Source organism: Patella vulgata, chromosome 4 (genome assembly GCF_932274485.2).
Source record: "Patella vulgata chromosome 4, xgPatVulg1.2, whole genome shotgun sequence".
Lineage (NCBI taxonomy): Eukaryota > Metazoa > Mollusca > Gastropoda > Patellidae > Patella > Patella vulgata.
In genome coordinates this window covers 79,287,092-79,311,323 of record NC_065882.2, presented here as the reverse complement: position 1 = coordinate 79,311,323, position 24,232 = coordinate 79,287,092, and the positions used below count along the sequence as shown (strand labels likewise).

The window sequence follows — 24,232 nt, the reverse complement described above, 5'->3', positions numbered from 1 at the left end:
GATGGACACAGAAAAGGATTGAAAATAATAAAATTGAAATGTCCCTTGAAGTATTTACAACCTAGCAACTATCTAAAATATAACACACCAATAAATAAATATGATGAATAGGGATTAAATTAAAAGTGAAAGTCCCTACTTACATCTACTTCACTGTTAATTAAACAGGTAACGACTGAATAAATACCATTCTCATGTTCTGTTTCATGTTGTTTGATAATATTATATGGTCCACATCTCAGTTCATCAGTTGCTGGTATATATTGTCCAATATCCTGTATATAAAGTACAAATATATACCTTGTGTTGTATCTAGAATACAAACAAGTTTTAAAAGGAGAAACACACTTGTGTTGTACCTTCGTATTTTTTGACTTAATACGTAATTACGTTACTGATTCACAGCGGTGCCTATATCGCCTATATGGCTATATTATATCCCGCAAACTCATTTAAGCCTCGTTTGAACATACAATATGCAAGAGATAAATCTGCCAATTGCAGGTCTTTCTTTAGGCCTGAAATGTTATCTAAATTATTAATTAGGCATTAATTAACTTATCTAGACCATATAATCAACTCTCGATGGCATCGCTAGACTGCTATATTTACTGGATTATGATCCCATTTGCCGCTCGACTTCCATTCATAATTTAATCATGAACTGGATGATTGAGACTATTTTTTATATCGTACAGACTTTAGTAATGTTGATGGAGGCTAGGCCGAAATTTCAATCGCTTAATTCTCGGTTCATAGTAGATCAATTTGACTAAAATGTTCAGCAAATTGCCTTTACAGTAACTAGTTTTTAACTATTGTAGTGAGAACTGCCAGTTCTTTATCTTATTCCCATAATGTATCTTCAAGAGGGTGCAATACAAATTTGACTCTGGCATGATTCAATTCATTTTTTTTTTTGAATGAAGCAGGTTAAATAAGATTTTGAAATTGCATTAAAGAATACGTATTACAAATTTTACCTTTCCTGTTTCTGTAATATCCATATTAACTATTGTAGTAACGTCTTGATCTACAACCATCGTCCAGAAATCTATCACTGTATTTGGTAAGGGTGTCTGGGTCAATATGTAAGCATCTTTCTTTTTGTAGCTCTGTAAATATAAGACAATCGTGTAAAATTGAAAGAATGTCCAGTAGTTTATTAGAACTAAAGGTGATTGACATTAATCAAAAGTACAAACATTTTTTTTAAAAAAAACAACCTAATAATATCTTCGTGTTTTGTTTTTAGCTTTTTAGGGAAAATATATTATTTGTCTTTCACTCCTAACCTTCTATTTTATTTTGTGATACTTATTTATATATTTATTTTTGTAGAGAATGATTAACTTTTATGATTATTTATCGTTTACTTCTAATCTTCAGTTAATATTCTTGTCTTACCGATATAAACACAGCATTGATATAATCTGTCGTATTTGGATTTAATAAAAATATTCGAGTTTTATCCGCTAAAATAAAGAATATGTACATATAAATATCATTTTATAGTATACAAGTAAATTATTTTCCCAAAGGAAGTACTAGAAATACGGTGGGACGATTTACCCAATAGGCCCTACCACCCAATAGCACCCAAACGTCAGAATTAAGTCAATTGTGTAAGACCACAGAAAATAAATTTTGGAAAAAAAACCTAAGAAAACTACTAACATGCTAGTATTGACAGATCTCTGTTCTTATTTTGGTTTTCTTCTGATAAAGCTACCGAACAATCAGTTTCTTCTTGTGGTGGACACACATCACTAAGCATCTGAAAAAGAATGTCATATTAAGAGTAAATAAAACAGCTCCATATATTAAAATACAATTAGTGTATTCATAAGTCCAAATGAACACTTACCTCAAATCGTTCTTGAAGCTGTGATTTATCAGACGAACTATTGACCTTTAGTAACGTCTGATAGTCTTGTTGATATGACGTCACAGGAAACGTTATATCTCCCGCGATATACCATGTAGCTAAAGCATCATGTAGAAATGCATATTGTTCCTGAATTATTTGAAAAAGATAACTGATTTTGTTAGAAATACTTAAACATGCATTATGCAAGAGCTAAATCTGCCTATTGCAGGTCATATTTTATGCCTGAAATGTTATCTAAAATATTAATTGGACATTAATTAACTTATTCAGGACATAATCAACCCTCAACGCCATTGTTAGCCTGTGATCTTAGTGGATTTGAATACATTTTGTGATGGATAATTCCAAAGTAAAATGTATAATCGATGGATAATTATAGAACCAACGTTAGTAATGATGATCTAGGCTAGCCGAAAATTGAATCGTTAATATCTTGTTTCAGAGTGAATCCATTTGGCTGAAATTTACGGCATTTCTGTTTTCATTATCTATTTCTTAACTATTATAGCGAGAACTTTCAGCGCTTTATCTAATCTTACTTAATACCCATTTTAAAAAATAAAATATATTATTGTGGATTCTATATATAATGGTAATGTATAAATTAAATAATCATACCCAATTCTGGACCATGTTAACTCGTTCATATCTCATCTGTTTAACACATTCATAGATATCTACAGAACCTTCTGCTCTAGCTTCTTCTATCAGATAATCTAAACCTAAAAAAGTTCCCGTTCGTCCAATACCAGCACTGCAAAATATAAAGTTTCGTCGACTATTCATTGTATGATGGACATATGATGGTTATTATCAGCACATAACTACGGTGATAACTATGAGCTCCATTATCAACACTTAATTCAAATAACTAAGCTACAAGATTTAAAATATCAGGACTTGTCAACAATAGGTTTACCTACCTGCAGTGTACCACCATTGGTCCAGGATGGGGTGATACGGCTTTAATGACTTTACTTCTAAATTCAACCAATGATGCAACATCAGTAGGAACACCTTTATCAGGCCATGATGTATAATGGTACTGTTTAATGGTCCTAGATCCACATTCATCCTAGAAATGTACATAGATTTATTTGATGAAACCATTCCATAACATAATGTTATGCATTAAGAAATATGTCCGAAGAGCAAACGAATGGTATTAGGAACAGCTTTATTAGGGCACTATGTATACTGGCAATGTTTAATTGTTCTAGATCCACATTCGTCCTGAAAATCTATATGGAACTATTGGTGAAACCATTCCATAACATAATATATACTAGGCATTGATAAATATGTCGACTGTCATTTTTGTAGTGATGCCAATATATTTGAATACCTTACATTTTATTAAACGATGCTACGGGCAGGTAAATATACCAAACCAAAACAACAGTATTTTGGTTGCTTAAGGTTTTGGGCGTGTCTTGTAAACGAAACAAATGTGAAAATGTAATTCGAAATTTAGATTTGTGAAAATCTTTGCAAAATACATTATTTCAGTTTCATAATTCATTAATACTGTTGTGTGCGACCAACGAACGACCGTTCTGTCAAGAAAGCCCAGCGCTGTCTGTCCGGGTATAATTTGATAGAAACTACACAGATAGAAATGGAATTAAATGGGATTTAAGTCTTAATGTTCTGCTCCGACTGGGCTAGTGAAGACGGCTGTACGCCATACGGTGTGCCACGAGGGAAACTTTGCTCGTACAGCGGCACTACGGCCTACTCCAACTACCAAGGGATCTTTTACGTGCACGTCAATATATAAATGGGACCTCGTTTTAACGTCCCATCCCAGCGACTAGACCTCCTTCCTGAACCACTGACAGAAGAAAACTAAGTCGTAAAATACTCGGCCATTGCACGCGATTCCAAGACTAGCGAGCCAGCGCTCTACCCACTTAGCCACCGTGTCCCCTCCCACCTACCCCCACACACAGATATGAGCCTCCTGCACTTAATATTATAGTCCAGGGTAGATATACATATTTTTATCGAATAGAAAACTTACTTTTGTGATTTTCAGTGTTCTAATTGTGAAGTGAGAAAAGTTATCTTCATTGACCAATGTCATGGAAATTTGACCAAACTTCATTTCCTCACCACTGTCCGGCCAATACTTAAAACATTTTTTCTGGAAAATTACATTATTATTACCCATTTGTATGGTAATAGTATTAGCAATTATTATGCAGATCATGTGCAAGGGATTAAAGTGGAGTAGCCTGGATAAAAAGTGGAAATGTCCCCACTTCCTGTGGACGAACTGTGTTTAAAAACTCAAATGTGATGTGATACATTCTAGAATAACTCTAGAATTAAGAAAACACCTTTATGGTCACCAATACCATCTATAACTATAGCGAAATCGTAACACTAATATAATTTGGTTTTGTTTCTACGATTCGGTCGGTTGTTGTCATTCACGATTTCGCTATCTGATATTCATATGCAACGTTTCTGGGTTCATGATACTTGATATGGAGAGTTCCTAAAATCTCTACCCACGAAGTGGATGTGTCTTTACATATATATTATGCCAAACCATTTTATATTGGCTTCAAGAATTACGACAAACTTTTAAAACCGAGATTGCTGAAACAAAAGTAAACTAAACATGAGCTTAAATTTCAAAAGTTGTGATAATAGTAATGTCTCTGTCTGATTTCGTTATTTTCATGCACGCGGTCCCAAGTATCGTTTCGGTTAAAATATATCATCCAAACTTTGAGTTACTTGGCTACATTTCATTTAATATGCAATGTAATTATTCTCGGGTTAAATTCGTTCACTGGAATTCGTACTTTGACAACATATTAGGATACACATGATATTATTTCACATTTAATGACAAAAAAACACCTTTACAAAAGCAGAATGTCCTGATGGATGAAAGTCAGCTACGCGTCAATAGTGATGGAAATAGTAAATAGTGAGCATACATTGCCTCCTTGACTGGGAGAGGGAGAGAGAAAGAGAGAGAGAGAGAGAGAGAGAGAGAGAGAGAGAGAGTTTAACGTGTACTCGACACAAACTAGTTCTTTTCGGAACTAACATATGGTTCAATTTTATTTCAACAATTCGCATTAGCAGGGGTTTTTAGCAGTGAGCGGAAACCGGGGGACAGGAAGAAAACCCACGAGATTGGACAGGCGACCCTAATCCCTGCCACACCGGGGAATCGAAACCACGCCACTAACAATTCGGCCATCCAACACCCAGAGGTTTTAGAGGTAATGTTGCCCAATCGAAACCTTTAGAAATATATTAATACATACAGGACAATAAGTCTTTAAAAAGGATATACTGATAATTGAAACAGAAAGTGAAATTACATGATGTGATAATGAACTACAGAATGTTTTAAATTGTGATAGTTATACACGTACTTTTCCCATTTCCACCAAGTTGGTCAACATAACAATCTTTCCGGTCTGTGAAACCCACAATAATCGCAAAAACTCTTTAATAATAACATCAACTGGACCTAAGAAATAGGATCAAAGTAGATGTGCATGAAATTATACAATATAAAATAATACACGCGAAAACCGCACAGTTAATAGCCTTTCCTATGTGTTACCTTGCCCATTGATGTCTTAGTGATGATTTGTGATGTTACGTATAACAAACTGGATACCCCAAAGCCTCCCATAAACTTTAACATTAAATGAAAATATTCTCACCTTGTGAAGCAATATATTTGTTTTCGGTGTTGGCATATCCCTGTGTATAACAGAAAGCAATATATTATTTAAATTACTGATACTGACTATCAATACTTTAGCGGTCCGGCTTTTTTTAAGCTGCCGTTTTACAAATATAATCCCGGGTCCATAGAGATTGAAAGATATGTTGATATCACATCCAGAAAAGCAATACAAGAACCAACAGTAACGTCATAATGTTGTGGTAGATCTTAATGAAATATAACTTACAACTGCTCAGACTGGTGAGGTATCACCATGGTGTCGTGTTGTCTTGGTGGCGTCAAATATGATGTCTATTAAACTGATGTCTAGGGAAATTTAAAAGCCCATGACACTGAATGCGTCAGTGACTGATCCCGGGGATAATGGAAGTACTATATTAGTTGATTGGTACCCATATAAAGACGGGATCGTAAAAACTGTTTCCGAGATATAAACGTTGACCTTAAACAGTGTACCAATAAACTGAATGCCTTAAGACTTAGCTGATATAACAGGAATTTACTGGCCTTGTGATGCGTTTTACGTAGAAGACAATTTCGATCTTATTATTTAATATATAAACTGAAACAGACACGAGCTATTTACTACTTATATTAAAGTAGCCAAGCTCAATTTTCGCGCCCACTGTAAATCCCACGACTTTGGAAAAATCTAACAACTTACAGTTATGTAACATGCGTTGATGTAATCAGAATTAGGGTCATCGTTTTCTATATCCAGTTTAACTCTTGAATGATTAACTGTAATAAATTATATTTATAACCCAATAATACATTCTACAGTAGATATCGCTTGTGTGATATATTTCATAATCTACTGCTAAGGAGATATCGCTTTACACGAATTTGATTGGTCAGTTGAAAAGGAACTACTTTTTTTTATTTTCAAAGAACAGTTCATTTCTTATTAAAAGTAACTTTTTTTAAATTAAAAATGAACTATTGTTATTCAATTGACCTTGATGGAAACACTGGGTCAATATAAAGGATTTTGCAATGGTTGAATTGCTGTCAAAAAAATGATGTATCACTACGCCGTTATGTTCAGTCAAAGTGAAATCTACAGCAAAGAATTATATTTATCTATCTGTGCATGTAAGAAGGGATTGGGTGATAAATAAAATCTCCTACTCGTCTTTTTTATATCAAAAAATATCAACACTCGTTGAAGAAGTAAAAAAAAATCGGCAGAGCCTCGTTTTTTGTTACTTTATCAACTTGTGTTGATATTTTTTGATATCAAAAAAGACTGGTAGGAGATTCTCTATATAATACACGTTTTTAATTCAACTTGCGAATTGTCACCTGTAATAAATTACATAAATATATTGTCAACGGGTAAACAATGCTACACAATCAAATTATTAATCAAAGAAACTTACAAGCACATATGTTTTTATATCTATTTTTAGGTTTATTAACAGAATTCATACAATAATCATATGCTGAACATAGTCCACTTGGAAGACTCTGAAAAGGAAATGGGTATTGATCATGATACACGCAGATTTCATACAAAGTCAATGGGTAAAATGGGCTGTAATATGCAGTCAACACAGAACTTCCAGTCATTGATACAAACATAAACATTTTCATTTACATAGTTATAACTGTTTTGTCTAATGTAGTCTTCTACGATTTTGAACTGGGCTAAAGATTTTCGAAGCACACAAGAGCGCACTTTTCTTGTCAATCGTCCAGGCGAATCTGATTCTGTGTACTTTTAGATCCACTAATCAAGACAAAGGCAGTGTAAATATGACATAATTCTACTTTTTTATAAGTATGTAACTCTACATGATAAACTAACATTGTTTCAGAAATATGTACTTCAACGTGTTTTGTAAGTCTGGTGAATACACGTATAGTCATTTCGGGACTAACATATGGCTCAATGTCACTCCAATAATTCGCTTGCGCGTAAGGGCCCTTAGCAGTGGGATGAAACCACAGGATCCGGGAAAAAGCCACGAGGTTGAATAGGCGACCCTACACGTACAACCAGAATCGAAACTACGCCAGTTGACTCAATGACGACCTTATGATACAACGCGTACGCGCTAACCATTCGGCAATAACCCCTCCCCCCACCACCACCGAATACACGAATAACTTACCTGAAATTCCGATTCAAGTGCTTCTCTTCTGGTCTTGATATATTGCAGCAGATCGGTCAATGTAACACGTGTAGATAATTCAGATGGTTCATCAACGTTTTCATAAACTTGTGTTGATTGTTCATCAACTTCTAGTTTGTTGGAAGATCTTAACTGATTAATATATGTATTACCACTCTTATTAGTTTTCTCTTTCACTATAAACAGAGGATAGCTTGCTTACATAAATCAGTAAACTATGCCAAGGAAATAATAAATAGACATGATTAAAATTTGATTTTTGCCAAACAATTAATCGTTATTGTAGTAGATTACACTGAACATTAAAATAAAGTAGGAAACTAATTAATGAAATGAGGTTTAATTTAATACAGTTCTCGGGACAAGAATAAGATCGTTGTAACGATGACATTAAATAGTGAGAAACATGAAATGTTAATTCCCATGATTTTACTAGATTAACTGTAATTATAAGACACTGAACCGACCTTTAAGGTTTTTTTCTAAACGCCTTGATACACCAGTACTTGCATGTAGCGGTATATCGTTCACTTCTACTTGGTCAGATTCCGTCGATTTTTGTCGCCTACAAAAAGAACCCGAAAAACAATGCAATTATAAAACGTGACATTTGATCGCTTAAAAATAAAATAATAAATCTTCTTTTATAAAAGTATCGAACAGTTCCGATAATATTAACAATCTTTTCCCATAAATTATTGATTAAATAAATGTACTTATAACGTACAATTGTGTCTGAGTAACGTACACTTGGGTTAAATAATTTAGAGAGAGAGAGAGAGAGAGAGAGAGAGAGGGGGAGAGAGAGAGAGGTAAATGGGGTTTAACGTCCACTCGACACAAACTAGGTCATTTCGGGACTAACACATGGTTCAATTTTATTTCAATAATTCGCTTGTGCGTAGGGGTCTTTAGCAGTGGGGGGAAAACGGAGGACCTGGAGAAAACCCACGATTTACAGACGACTCTACTCCTTGTCACGTACAACCGGGAATCGAAACCACGCCAGTTGACGCAATGACAGACCTTATGATACAGCGCGCACGTGCTAACCATTCGGCTATCCAACTCCCTCCCCTCCATGCCTCTAGTGAAATTAGAACATAATTTGTACATTAAACATCTATTATGCAAGAGGCAAATCTGCCTATTGAAGATCTTTCCTCAGGCCTGAAATGTTGTATAAACTATTAGCTAGACATTTATTAACATGAAAGGACCAGATAGTCAACTCTCGATGCCATATTATGTGTGCGATTTTCATTGGATTTGAAGCCAATCTGTTGTTCAACGTACGCTGATGAGTAAACGTAAAAAAATGGATAATGGAGACTATATTAATTATCGTGACAGCGGTAACAATGACAATCGAGGCTACAGTGGTTTTTAAAATAAGGTTTCTACCTGAACTGAAATTTTGGACTGAAATCTTTGGCATTTTATTCCATTTACATCAACTAGTTCTTAACTATTATAGTTTGAACTGCCAGCGCTTTATCTAATCTTCCATAATGTATCTTAAATGGTCTACTAAGTAATGTTATAATCTACGACTGATTAAGCTTACCTTCTACGCTTCAGAACTAAAACGATAACAACAGTAGCGATGATAACCAAAACCACAATTGACACTACAACAGCTATTATTGTTGTGTAACTGCCAGTTTGTTTACCTAGAATCAAATAAATACATGATGGTTTGGTGGAATTTTAATATATACTGCCGTGCGACGAATTGGTGACGTGAGTAGAAGGTTGCGAAGCGTATAAGACTTTGTTGTCTGAGTGAAATCGCAGGAAAGCGATACAGAGACAAACACAATAAGATACTCAATGCTATATAAGATATTATTTAAATACTTTCTATACGATAACATTTTTCAAGCGCTCAGTTTTTATTGTTACACGCTAATCGTGTGTTAGTTATTAAAGTTACAGGTTAAAGGGAAACTTCTATCGAATAAGAAGTTATTTGCAATGAAACTCAAACCCAAAGCCTAATATTTATTGATGAATTTGTTTTGTGAAGATTACCCTTATACACCCGTCAGACTGGGGTGGCGTCCTTACTGCGACGCTACTGCGGCGGAAAATGGTCGAAGAGCGCGTCAAGATCGCCATAAGCGCGGTAAAAGCGTGGTGGAAACGCCAGATATTGTGCTGTGGTCTCCATGTCGTGAATGATCGCCGAGTCACGGCGTTTGTTTTAAGCATATCAAAAACAAACGCCAAGGTTCTGCGATCTAACCTGGAAGGTTGTAATGCCCCGATCCGACCGGGGTGGCGTCCGTACTGCGCTGCAGCGACCAGAAAATGCACAACGTCGCCGGCAAACGTGAACACAACGTGCGAAAATGTCCCAAAATATTACAAACTTGAAAAAAAAAATCGCGTTTTCACATCTTTCCACGGCAGATCGCAGAACCTTGGCGTTTGTTTTGAACATGCTCAAAACAAACGCCGTGACTCGGCGATCATTTGCGACCATCGAGACTACAGCGCGATATCTGGTGTTTCCACCACGCTTATGGTGATCTTGGCGTGCTCTTGGGCCATTTTCCGTCGCCGTAGCAGCGCAGTTATTGGAAACCTGAAAGTAAATCTGGTAATTATGAATGTCTGTCTTGTCCTTACAGATGTGGTATTACATAGTTTACTACATGATGATCCCCATCGGTCATCTTTACATTCTGTACAAGTGTTGGCATTATCCTGATTACAAACAGTACAATCATTATTACAGTTGATATGACACATGTTTCCAGTTTACCTTTAATATAAGATGTACATTTACCATCATCTCTATCACATCCACCATTACATTCTGTACTACAGCTTACATTACATCCTTCATCATATCTTCCCATAATACATTTACTACATCTACCATCAGATTTAGAACATTGATTGTTTAAACAACCATCACTACAGTTCTGTTGACAACTTCCACCATAAAAACCTGTTTTACAATCTCCAGTGCAAGCACCAGTTATAGGATCACATGTATTATTAAAACATGTATTGCATGGTTTACATGTAGAACTTGATGTACTGTAGTAACCAGTATTACATTGTACTGTTGGAACTGTAATATAGATGATATATATTATTAATACTTTATACTACATCTGTAATACAGATGAAATGTTTGCATCGTCAGAACAATCATATCATTTATTGTATATGTGTTGTATTTGATGCTCTGTATTCCTATATCTAAAATAAACACGTTGTTGTTATGTACGTGTTCATCGGGATTTTGCGGCGTGGTTTCCCCTTGCCAATGGTGCAGTGCAGGACGGAGGGTCTGGCAAGTACAGCTGTCTAGTCCTTCAGGTGGGACGGAAAACCGAGACTCCGTGTACACATTGGCATGCACGTAAAAGATCATTTGACAGTTGGAATTCGCATAAGAGTAGGTCTTGGCAAACTGTATGGCATAAGCCCGTCTTCATAAGCCCAGTCGGAGCAGAACAGTAAGATGTTCAACTCCATTTCATTTCATTTTATGTCTGTTATGTTTTATTTGCAGTACTGCAGTCTCCTTTATTTCAAGAAACTGTTGCTATGTATGTGTTGTTGGTGGCGTACTGTAAGATAACGTCGGTCTTGTTTTACGCGTTGCATTTGATATACTATATTACGGGTAACTATATATGTACATATAGTGTTATTGAAAAATATGATAAATCAATTTTCGCGTCAAATTTACTATTTCACTTATGTTCCTGTGTGATCAAGATTATACACATCAACAGGTGGCCGTCTTCACCAAATAAAATCATGTTGTAATGATTGACAGAATGATGGCTTAGCTCTGTTAGGAATAATATTATGGGGATCCTCGATTCACAGTCCAGAAGGTCCTGATTTGACAGAATTGCAATCGAGTAACGCGGAATTCAGTTCTGTCACAGTTCTGTCAGTCCCGACAACGGAGGTGGTGTGAGTAGAATCGTGGCGTAATTAAACACAACGAATATGTTTCAGCTGTCATGGTTGGTTGAGATGTGTTCTGATGCAATCGGCACATGCCGTCTAGCCCCAAATCCCCATCTTCACTCGATTGTCCCTATGCTTGGGTTTGACGGAATTCAATTCTGGAACGTTCAATCGAGCACCCCCTATATTAAAGGTCGACCCCTTTCACATTTACCACATTAACCAGGTAGGTAATTAGTCATGAGTCATGAGCATGTTTGTTGCTGATTCAAGTGCGAGATTTTAACCGGCAGATGATTATGTGGTTTTGATACATTAGACAATTTTGTCTTGACCCGCGGTTAGTATCTGCAAAACCGTTCCGTAACTGCATATATGGTTGCTTAAATCTTAAACACAATAAAAGTCCCATAAATTCTAAAGAGGATTTGTTGTAGCTCAAAATATTTAACGGTTTTCTTGGAATTCTTTCTTTCGCGATTTTTGGCTGTCGTTGTGTGGTTTTAGTGATTTTGATCTCCAGCAATGACTAAGTTCGAATTAAATTGCATATTGTGGTTATAACTGATACATATCCACACAATCGTGTAATCATGTATGTATATACTGTATAACGTACGTATGTGGTTGCCATACTGATTTGGAGACTTTTACTTAGCCACAAGCTATATTGCAAAATCAGTTCATTCAGCGTTCTATTTATTTAGAATATGTCACCATCAGTTAACGACCCATTGTGAATTGTAATTTTCTTATTCAGTTGTTTTTGAAAATCATTGCATTTGGCCAGTCTGATTTCATTGTGGATGAAATACAAGAAAGATTTCCTAGAATGTTTCGCCACTGCACCCCGGAAATATTTGACGCAACTTTACGACTAATCAGCATTCAAGACATTTCCCTTTTTGAACTACAATTTTATTAAATGCGAGTCTTACTGTGTTCACTTTGGAACACAAAATGACACAACATTGGTTTAATCTATATTCTTTATCATTTCAATGAAGATTTTCCGTCATCCTACAAGCCAAGTTAAGCTATAAATACAAATGCAACAGACCATTTTATTTTGTAGTCAGTACTTCAATTTATAGTTAGTTTATTGATACGGATATGATAAGACTATTAAATCTTCCAAATTATGCATTTTATTGTTCAAAGAAACGAATACTAGCGTTGGTAATCGTAAAGTAATAATTACGTCAGGTACCTGCAAATATTTCAACTTCACACAATGTTAAGGATTCCTTAAGGCTTGACACATAGACAGTTCTACCAGTAAATGATGTAGATGAACCTTGATTACATCCAGTTACATTATAAACAGACTGTATTGTTGGTGTTGTATCTTTATAACATGATGTAGCTGATGTAAATCCTGTTTGATTACACTGACCACTAGAACTTATCTTTATCTGAAATTCTTTTAATCGCCCCCACCCTGAAAATAAATCAAATAGAAAATCAACCATAAACTAGCATTACATTTTCAGCGATTGAATTCTTGCTATTTCCCTTCTCCATCTTTATTGTATTACACTTTTATAAGTATAATTATTTATCTCGTTGTGTATTTGGTTGTGCATAAATTGTTTTGTACTTGCATATATATCTATAATTAATCAATCTGATAAGAATACAGTTCTATATTTCGTTTCGTTTTTATATACTTTCGATGGCCTCTACAAGATGCGGATCTGACCAGTTGTAGTGGGAGGCGCGTCGGGGATCATACGAGCTGATTTTAACTGTATGAGGTCAGACATTTGATTAACCAACAAGCGTTGATGTTTCTTGTTGGATACCCACACGTCTGTGCATGATCGTACCTCAAGAACTCGCTGCAAAAGACCGTTTCATTGGCTAATCCCTCACATCAACCAGAACGAAGTTTATACAAGAACTCATCCAGATCCTAATGTAGTAAAGACAAGTAAACCGAAATTTTGAACCATAAAATACGAAACGAAATAGAATCAATGTTTTAATCAAGATTGATAATTAATGTATCTCGAATTGTATTGTATGGGACTGTATTCCATGTAAATCCAAAATCAATGTATTTCGCTGTGTGTTTTGTTTTTATTTTGTATATACATATGTAATCAATTAATCTCGTAGTATATTGTATTGCAGTTCATTGTATTACATGTATCTTCGTAATTAATGTAATGAATTGTATTGCATGTATATCTTTAATTAATATATCGCGCCGTGTATCGTATGGTATTGAAATGCATGTAAATCTATAATTATTATTAATGTATGTCGTCGTGTATTACATACAAAAACAACTATTGAACTAGTATGCATATCAATTGGTAATCATAGATATCTGGTTTGCAAACAAAACCCCCCAAAACCCCCCAAAACTCATTAGATGTCTTTTCCAGAATACTGAATTCACTAGTCTATGTCAAAACATGTAGACAATTAAACAATAGTATATACTTTCTTTAGGCATTTTTAACCTTTATTTTTTTCTATATATATATATATATATATTATTATCATAGGTCCCGCTACTTCATCCATATATGTAAGAAAACCATGCTAAGGAGTTGGTTGTTTAATTAACCGAAATAATATGATATACGTATGTATAGAGCTCTTCCGATTTAAAGAAACATAATTCGTACTTTTTGTTAATTCCCACTCGGACTACATCTCCATTTTGTATTCCGCAAACATATCTATCTATATCTATATTGATTATAAGTTTAAACATCTACTTACATGTCGTGTTCTTTCTGTTGTATATTTTAATTTGGTTGAAATAATACAACTGTTGTAAATCAACACACCACCAACCAGACTGTCCTTCTGTTGTATGAGTACATGATTTACCATTGTCATAGTCACTATCAGTATTACCATCCACAGCTCTAGAAGCGATACCACCATTGTTTGTAGAATTCTGTTGTACCGATTGTTGACCAAGAGCAACATTGGTGGGTTTAGCTGTTTATAAATGTATAACATATAATCCCTGATTAAATAGTTAAAATAATAATATATTGAAGGTTAAGGAACGATCAAACAGTATTTTCAGTAATCTCCCCTTGGTTGCGGGATGCCCTTTCTATTTCTTATTTCTGTGTCACTTTACATCAACTCCCCTATTCACATGATTACCAACACTCAGTACTGCCCCACACCCTTTCACAATAAATATTTAATAGAAACACACATTTAAAATAATCAGTGCTATGAATTATAATACTCCACCATAACCCCTCCAAAACGGATATATTATTCAATGTAATCGGCTAGTCCTAGATATAGGTATATTCAATAGTAGAGCAGTAGGTTAAATGTAATACATCTTAATTTTTCAGTAAAATCATCTATGTTTGAAATGTTTCTCTGTTAGTTTATTATTTCTTACCAGAAAATATCTGAACTTCACATAAAGTAAGTGGTTGACTTGAAACATTGACATATAGTGTTCTAGCAGATACACTAGTTGATGTAGTTTGATTACATATATCTATTGTATATATATCTTGTGTTGTTGTTGTTGTATCTATATAACATGATGTAGCTGATCTAAATCCTGTTTGATTACATGTACCACTAGAACTTGTCTTTATCTCAAATCCCTGTAATCTATTTTCATCTAGAAAATATAACATTATACGATCAGTTAATCACTTTGGATTTGCTTACTACAAACTGGTTATATTTACGGAGGATGTCAGACAACAAACTGTTGGCTAGGCGAGTATCTCAAACTATTTGAAATGTATAACCTTGGACCAATCGTGATACCGGGTGTTCTAGACATGACGAGACTATGCATATCCGTATCCGCGACCTTGATTGAAGTGTAGAAATGGTGTCAAGGATCCCCCAGCAGAATCACCAGACAATTTGCAACAGGTTAGTGTACATTTATAATTAGATATACTAAATATCTTTACATTTTTGGGGTTTTAAAGATACCTTCCCGCGTACAAACTTCGTGATTAGATGATATATGTGGTCTGATACATATTTAAACTAATATATCTATCACATTTTATTTGTAACAACTTTGTTTATCACGTGGCAAAATCTATTTTAAGCGTGTTTTTATCTCTAGTCTCTGTCCATTTACCGTAAATATTGAAGCCAGGGTAAATTCATCTGAAAACTCTCTTTTCGGTCGTTTAATCACATAGTCTAATGGACGTTTAATTCTCTTGAGCAATCAGACCATATTAAGAGAGCATCCTACGGTTCTCGTGGACAGTCTGCCCGCTAGGTATACGAGCACATCTTTGTCTTTGTCATATCATACTTGAACATGAATAACCGACAACTATCTTTAAATCTTACATTCTATATAACTCGATTTCTGTTTCATTTAGCACTGGTGGGGATTTAGTTGAAACAAAGACATCCACTGTTAAAATTATTATGTATTTTTACCCTTTTTTAACTGTGTTTTAACATTGCATGTTATTTCACAGTCTGTAAAGTAACTTTACCTCTAGCTATTATACACCCAAGGTAAAATTACATATCTGTAAATGGAGTACATGTAAAATTATCATGATGTTAATTTACATAAATTGCTACAATAACATTTAAAAAATAAAACATGTGTATTTTGCCAGAGTTATGTGATAATACCTCATAACTATTGTAGAATTAAATTTGCCAAAGTAACATTACTAAAAGGGGTGTGTTTGTCTCCGCTTGGCTAATTAGTCCTATAGGTTCGATTCTGGCGAACACAGAAAGTTTTGTGGACCTTTCGGCCGAGCATGTAAAACACATTCGATAATGCAAAGAAACTAAACGAAATGGGGTATAATGTGCTACTGGTCTGCTCCTTACAATGGAAACAGTAGGTGGCACGACACCGTCCAAGCAAAATGTCGCACACAACCCAATGTATGGCATATGTCTGTCAATGTATGGCATATGTCTGCCAGTTCGGTGCATTCAAATTTTGAATAATCGATGTCTCTAAACATTAAAGTAAGATGACATTAAATTTACAATTTTCTGTAAAAATAATATTTCAAATGCCATTTCTATTAATATACTGCTCACATAATGTAAACTGCCATATGGTTGTATTTCTACATTATGTTTGATGTAATCTTACTTTAAGCCTTGTATTGGTATGCATTTACATGTTTTAAATGTAAATTAACAAACCATGTGATTTGACAAATCCGGCGCTGTATTTTTACTATACTTGTTACCGTAAATATACATATAATTTTAAAAGTTTCCGTACAAACTATAATATTTCTACTTTGTTTAAAACCACAATTTCTTTCTGGTATATGCGAAGTTTTTAACCTGTATATCAAATTTATGTGATATCCACCCAGTCTCCCCAACCACATTATGCCCACAACATCGAGCAGAAATAACCATGTAAAATATACAAGAGGCCAATGAGGACTAAAACCAGGTTTAGATATACATTTTTCAAAAGAAAATGAAGAAGAAGAAGAAGAAATACTTACATCCTACTCTGTTAAATAGTTTTATGTTGTCGATATCATAAATCTGTTGTAGATCTACACACCACCATTCATTACCAGTATTGTTTGTATGTGAACAGTGACCATTCTCCCATTTATTATCAGTATTACCATCTACAGCATTACTTGACTTTGAATTATAATATCTGGAACTCTGCCTTGTTGGTTTGCCAAGAGCAATGTTTGTACCTGTAAAGTACACCATATAATAAATACAACATGTAAATACAACATATAGATAACATATAATTCTGTTTTTAATAGACTTTTTAACAGAATGAGTTCAATATGTTCAGTATGCTTACTACGGTAAATTTTCTGTGTATTTCTGAACCATGTTTACAAAGACAGTTGTATTGTCGATTACGCTAGGACGAAATGTATCATGGGCGAGTCTAGCATAAAGGTAATTTTATGGTCCTATTACAAATGCGACTTCGGCATTAATTTCTAATATAGTCACCCTATAATCCTGAAGCTAGTATGTTTAAATTATTCGATACAATAAAACAAGTATTACCTGTACAAACACCACATGACTTCATACAGTTCTCTCTATAAAACTCATCTATAGGATATACAGTATTACCACATGATTGACAGTTAGTGTTGATTGTATCTCTACATTCATCTAATGCTGTAAATAAATATAGCGTAAGAAATACAAAATATATGTTTTCAAAAATGTACACACGTACTAGCAGAATAATGTCGGTTTTACTAATGCTGTAAAAAGAGAATAGTGTTAATAACCTAGTAACACATGTACACTAGCCGAATAGTGTAGATTTTACGCTAAGATGGCAGCTTGAAGCTTGGATCATAATGTCTCTCATCGATGCGGGTGCTGTGGTTCCAATCACAGACTTGTGCGTACTATAACATGTTAATGATTACTACTTACCGAAACTATAATGTATAATTCTCTAGGGGGGTTGGATGGCTGAATGGTTAGCGTGCGCGCGCTGTATCATAAAGTCTGTCATTGAGTCGACTGGCTTGGTTTCGAATCCCCGGTTGTACGTGACAAGGAGTAGGGTCGCCTGTCCAACCTCGTGGGTTTTCTCCGGGTCCTCCGGTTTCCTCCCACTGCTAAAGACCCCTATGCACAAGCGAATTATTGAAATAAAATTAAAACCATATGTTAGTCCTGAAATGACCTAGTTTGTGTCGAGTGGACGTTAAACCCCATCTCTCTCTCTCTCTCTCTCTCTATATATATATATATATATATAAATACTATAGCAATGATAATGCTTACCACATACCTAAATTAGAATTTATAATTCTACAAAAATACTACATGTTAATCATTACTACTTACCTAAACAATAATCTATTAAAGATGATATCATTATCATAGCTACTGCTGAAAGCTGATTGAATTTCATTTTAGTTCGCATTCATCAGTCCTAAAGAACAAAATTATTTAGTTTTCATTTTTAACTACGGTTTCCCCAAAAGATAAAAGACCACTATATATCACATATATCAATATTATATTTTAAAAATGTGATTTTCGCTGATATAAATTCTGATAAAAAATAATTTAATACAAGAACTGGCTATAATAACAATCGGGATAGTCCTCAATGACTTCATAAATATTATGGACAGATTGATTAAATAAAATTCTTTTAATATGAAGGAGAAAATAAAAAAAAGGTAAAAACATAACAATTTTCTTATAAATAATAACACGTCACTTTAAAACAACCCAACAAAACACGGTGTTAAATTCGCTGTGGTGACGAGAAAGGGCGGGTTATCTTCTTCCTTCGTCATGGTAAAGTTAAACCAGAAGGTATAGCTTATTGCTACCCTGAAAAAATAGAATCCACTTGCTTTGTAGAAAAACGAGGTTCTCGCAATAAAAACCACATTGCTGGGCTTGTGGGTTATTTAAATATTTCAATTAAACAATGATTGTTATTAACATCTTTCGAGACCACGGTGGCTAGATGAATAAGACGCTGGCTCACTAGCCTGGAGGTCGGGTGTTCGATCCCTGCATTGGCCGAGAAAGTTCATGCAGGACGGATGGGACTTTGGCGTGCACGTAAAAGATCCCTTGACAGTTGGAATTCGATATAAGAGTAGCTCGTAGCACCTACAGTATGGCGTATGCCGGTCTTCAATAGCCCAGTACATGTTATACTTTAGAAGGCGGTTATATTGACATTTTTCATATTTATTGTATCTAGAAGGCGGTTGTATTGACATTTTTTTCATTTCTATTGTATGATATGCTTGGGTCACATAAACATATATGTCTATACCTTATCACCCCACTGGTTTACACGAGTAACATGAATGTAATCACCAGACCTAATATTCTCGTTAATGTGTTGCGTGTGAAAATATAAATGAAATGAAATGAAATGAAATGGGGTTTAACGTTCTACTGTTCTGCTCCTAAACTGGGCTAATAAAGACGGGCAGTGCACTACGGCCTACTCTTATATCGAATTCAAACTGCCAAGGGATCTTTTACGTGCACGCAAATGTGTACACGGGACGTCGGTTTTTCCTTCGTCCCATCCGAACGTCTAGACAGCTGTCCTTGTCAGGCCCTCCGTCCTGCATCACTGACAAGGGGAAACCACGCCAATGCAGGGGTCGAACACCCGACCTACAGGCTAGCGAGCCAGCGTCTTACCCACTTAGACACTATGGTTATAACCTCGTTGAGAGGGAGGGGGAGAAATGGGGTTTAACGTCCACTCGACACAAACTAGGTCATTTCGGGACTAACACATGGTTCAATTTTATTTCAATAATTAGCTTGCCCGTAGGGGTCTTTAGCAGTGGGAGGAAACCGGAGGACCCGGAGAAAACCCACGATGTTGGACAGGCGACCCTACTCCTTGTCACGCACAACGGGGAATCGAAACCCCACCAGTTGCCTCAATGACACCTCCTCGTTGAAGACATTTATAGCAATCATTAATAGATATATAGACGATACTTCACTGTGCTTATTGTATGTGACATTTTTTATATAATACATATAATATATTATATGTATAAAATCAACAATATATATCTGTTCAGTGTAGATATTTATATATACATGTATGCATTCGACTTTTATTGTACATATCAATTCAACCTATCGCTAGACCTGCTGTGTGCCTATGACCTTTCAAGGCCGTAACTTCATGTGGCATAGAAGTTGCCATGAGGAATCTGGAGATATTCATTACCATGGAATAGTTAAGGGGGAGACAAGGGGCCAGATTTTAACCATCTTGAAGTAGCGAAGTCTTTAACCGAATATCATCCAAAGTCTTCCAGATTGAAAACACGAATTATTTATCAATTGAAATCAACATTGATCATTGATGTTGTGATCTTACCGGGAAAAGATAGGCTTATGATATCCAGTATTTAAAACAGACTAAACATTTTACCATTGGTACACGAATCGTGCACCATAATTGGTTTCAGCACCATTTGTAACAAGGATCTCGATGAACGAGGCTAGACATATTCCACAAGTCATGTCAAACGGTGACGCCATATTCTTATCTGGCGGGCATGGAGAATAAATACTTTCTGTGAAGACTGGAATAACCAGACGCTAGAGGTTGCCATTCGATTGAGACTTCGCCGAACATAACTGATTTAAGTGTAAAAACGGAAACGATCGAATGTAAAAAAGTTTATATACACGCATATTACTTTATTATATGCGTTGCAACCAATTTATGTCAATTTCTAGGTCTCACATATTAGCTCCTATAACGATTTTAGTGTTATTTCGAAATTAGGAGATAATAACATACATTAAGATGGCAAGATAGTTTATTGGTCGTTAATAATTAATAAACAAGATCAAATCAGTAACATTATTTGTATTTTAGGGTCTGCTTGAAATAAACTATTGAAGGAAAACGAAACTTAAATAGACTTATAAATAAAGCTATAGTCAAGCAAGTCATTATAATTATGTATACATATAGAGGTGCATCAGTTTAAAGAAGCTAAATCTCCATTATTTGGTAACTAGAAAATGACACAAATGGGTCGCAGTATAATAATGTAGTATGAAAATTGTTTATGTTTTTACTGTAAATTCTAATCAGTTATGTTCGGCGAAATAAACGAAGAGTCCAAATCGAATGGTACTCTTTGGCGTCTGGGTATTCCAGTCTACACCGGTAGTATTCTGCTGCGTGAAATGTTTAGCCTTCATTACAAATGGCGCCCAAAAGCATTTTGGCACGCGATTCGTGTGCCAATTTTCAAATTTCAATTTTGTTTTAAATAGAAGATATCAGAAGCCCATCTTTTCACGGTAAGATAACAACCTTAATGTTGATTCAAATTGGCCAATAAGTCGTGTTTGCAATGTCCAAGACTGTGGATGATAATGAGTTAGCGACTTGCCCCCTCACGTGAATAATTATGACACTGCTGATATAGGGGCATTATTATATTACTCTATGTTATATATGTCAATATTCAATAATAGATGTTAATTATACAAGTTATCTGTCCATATTCTGGATAGGCGAATTATTCGGCATCCTCTGCAAACGATATATATACTCTTCAATAAAAGAAACGGGTGGTGACATTTCGTCGTTGGTATAACCTCGCTCTACCATCGCCGCGTTGCAACAGGAACTGTGACGCGTCGCTGAACCAAACTGTTCTCTAGCGTTGCTGTAGCCATACCCTGTATGTCTGAACCCACTAAAGTCGGATTTGACAATGATGGCGTATTTCAAAACAGCAGCTTTAACGGGTCGTCTGGCTCGTAATCCGGTTTCATGTAGGCGTTTACGGACTATCTGGTCTGAGATACTACGTCGTGCATGAATTGCTGCTGCAGTAGAGGTAGCTGTTGTAAACCGTTTCCGTAAATGACGTAACCGTATTTGACGATCCAGGGCAGGCGAGGCACGCTTGTTTGGCCTGAGCTTGGGCTGTCAGGTGTTGAACTTCGCTGTCGGTACCTATCCGCGGAGAGATGATACTCTGGGAAACATTCAGCAACCTGGTTACATCTGTACGCGATTCACCTGCTTGTAAGCGACCGATAGCGTTGTTACGTTGGTCTCCGTTGAGTGTTTACATGTGCGACTGATTTTGAAACTGAGAACCCCGGGATTTTAAAGGCCTTAGATTTAGGTTTGTGCAATCAAGCGAAAACACATTTCGGCAAAATGTATGACCAGTCACGGTGACCCTAGATGTAAACCCAATTATGAATTTCTTTTATCCTTACATAATGACATTAAAAACCAGTAAGATTTATGGAAACAACGATCTCATTCAAATAATAAATGATGATAAATGGGCTATGCGTTTCATTTTTTGAGGAGTATAGATATTAGTTATAGAAGTTACCAACGGTCGTAGTTATCTATGTCAATATTCAATAAATATCAAAGTTACCAACGCTCGTAGTTATCTATCTCAATATTTAATAATACATGTTAAATATCCAACTTACCAACGCTCGTAGTGAACTTTGTCAATTTTCAATATAGATATTTGTTGAACTAAACCACACCTGTACAGGTTTGACGCTCGCCTGAAATAAAATCAACCCCCGTATTTGTAACAAGAAAGAATATTATAAGGCGGATATAAATAACTTTTATGTGCAACGATTTCGGCAGATCATTTGGATTATTATATGCCTGGCCTCGCATGATGAAAGAACATATCTATTTTATTTAAATCGAACAATTGAAACTTTCAACCATAGCAGTCGTCTTACTGTGAAACAACAAATTTGAATGGCGTGTAACTTTTAATATAAAGCAAAGGAATTTGTGTAGCTATATACAATTGATTATTTTAAAAACGTTTTGTCCTTTTCTCAAGTTATTTACTATCCTGCAAACCTTGTAATATAATACTAATGATTATATTATAACAGTGCGAAAGTTTACGAAATGCATTTCTTTATTTATATTCAGAATGTGTGTTCATTACCAAGGCCATAATGTGGGTTTAAAAGTATGACCAATGTGTGAACGACAAAGAACAACCCCGCCCTTCTTGTTGCACCTATATTATATTGGCCAATCTGCTCATAGAGGCTAAATGTGGTGAGGTTTAGTCCTGCCAGCGGTGGAAAATAAAATGATTGAGTAATGATTCAAAAGCATTACATTTTATTAAATATTCGGATATGGGAAGATGCAAAGCAAACCCAGGAGTCCCGTCTGCCAGACCATACCAGTGTTTCCACATGACCGGGGAAAAAAGCAAAGGACACTATCCTTGCTGATGAACGCTTATCACAGTAGCAGGTGATAATATCTGCTACTAGTGGAGCTCAGCTGTAAAAGGGAAGATAAACAGACACGGTCTCGGATTACAAGGCATAGCCGAGACTAGCCGATAACCATCTTTCGAAGTATCTTTTTAAATAACAGCATAATCACCATATTTAGACTTTAACTCGTAAAGCGAGATTGGAATACCATTGAGCTAATATCTCTCATTTTATGTTGGATTAGATAGAAATATATGATGAGAGGAGACCTAAAATAAATGACCTAAGAACGCGGTATTCACAATACTCTCATAAGCCTAACTGATGAAAGTCTCAGAATAAGGAGGTTGGGTGCGAATACCAAAAGATTGAATAGGTTTAGGTTGGAGCAGATATAATTGCTCATTACAGTCAATATTATGTGTTTCAGTAATGTGGACTAAAATTCCTTCTGGGGCACCTCCAGAATTAATGGTTGTCTCCATATTACAACCCTCTGACACTAAACCCCGGCCTGATAAATATAAAACTATTTATATCCTCTTGTGTTGCAATCTTAATAAAGCATATTATGTAGATATCGTGAATAAAGAATCATTTATTAATGGCCTAAATTCATTGCAAACGCGTTGTTTATTTCAACCCTTTTATCAACCACCAATTAAATATGGAAATATAGAGGAAACTTCGTACGATTTTACATGCAGTGCCTGTCTACTCCTTTCAGTAAGCTGGACTGGAAATGTTTGGTGTGCCTTACTTATCAGCCCCACCTTTCCATTGGCCCAGAGGAGAATGTAACGTGGAAAATCT

General features: G+C 35.4%; 1 protein-coding gene across 5 annotated transcripts in view; it reads right to left on the bottom strand.

The window, feature by feature from the left end:
- The window catches only part of LOC126819345 (receptor-type tyrosine-protein phosphatase epsilon), a 41,240-nt gene extending 18,493 nt beyond the window's left edge, over window positions 1–22,747 (bottom strand). The window contains exons 1-24 of one of the 5 annotated variants that reach the window (XM_050547329.2): window positions 22,646–22,747; window positions 18,888–19,003; window positions 18,506–18,593; window positions 17,702–17,818; window positions 17,164–17,370; window positions 15,084–15,314; window positions 14,432–14,656; window positions 12,906–13,136; window positions 10,524–10,838; window positions 9,321–9,426; window positions 8,221–8,318; window positions 7,733–7,929; window positions 6,998–7,085; window positions 6,280–6,356; window positions 5,590–5,629; window positions 5,293–5,390; window positions 3,915–4,037; window positions 2,815–2,966; window positions 2,510–2,645; window positions 1,868–2,017; window positions 1,678–1,777; window positions 1,408–1,475; window positions 984–1,115; window positions 144–275 (exon numbers count right to left, since the gene is read on the bottom strand). In XM_050547329.2, coding sequence (XP_050403286.1) covers window positions 144–275; window positions 984–1,115; window positions 1,408–1,475; window positions 1,678–1,777; window positions 1,868–2,017; window positions 2,510–2,645; window positions 2,815–2,966; window positions 3,915–4,037; window positions 5,293–5,390; window positions 5,590–5,629; window positions 6,280–6,356; window positions 6,998–7,085; window positions 7,733–7,929; window positions 8,221–8,318; window positions 9,321–9,426; window positions 10,524–10,838; window positions 12,906–13,136; window positions 14,432–14,656; window positions 15,084–15,314; window positions 17,164–17,370; window positions 17,702–17,818; window positions 18,506–18,584 — 3,102 coding nt within the window. In that variant the 5' untranslated portion in view covers window positions 18,585–18,593; window positions 18,888–19,003; window positions 22,646–22,747. Of the gene's footprint in view, window positions 1–143; window positions 276–983; window positions 1,116–1,407; window positions 1,476–1,677; window positions 1,778–1,867; window positions 2,018–2,509; window positions 2,646–2,814; window positions 2,967–3,914; window positions 4,038–5,292; window positions 5,391–5,589; window positions 5,630–6,279; window positions 6,357–6,997; window positions 7,086–7,732; window positions 7,930–8,220; window positions 8,319–9,320; window positions 9,427–10,523; window positions 10,839–12,648; window positions 13,137–14,431; window positions 14,657–15,083; window positions 17,371–17,701; window positions 17,819–18,505; window positions 18,594–18,887; window positions 19,004–22,645 lie in introns of those variants that run through there. The other 4 variants (XM_050547328.2, XM_050547330.2, XM_056100517.1 and 1 more) reach the window with 4 other exon arrangements.
- Between the last annotated feature and the right edge of the window lie 1,485 nt (window positions 22,748–24,232).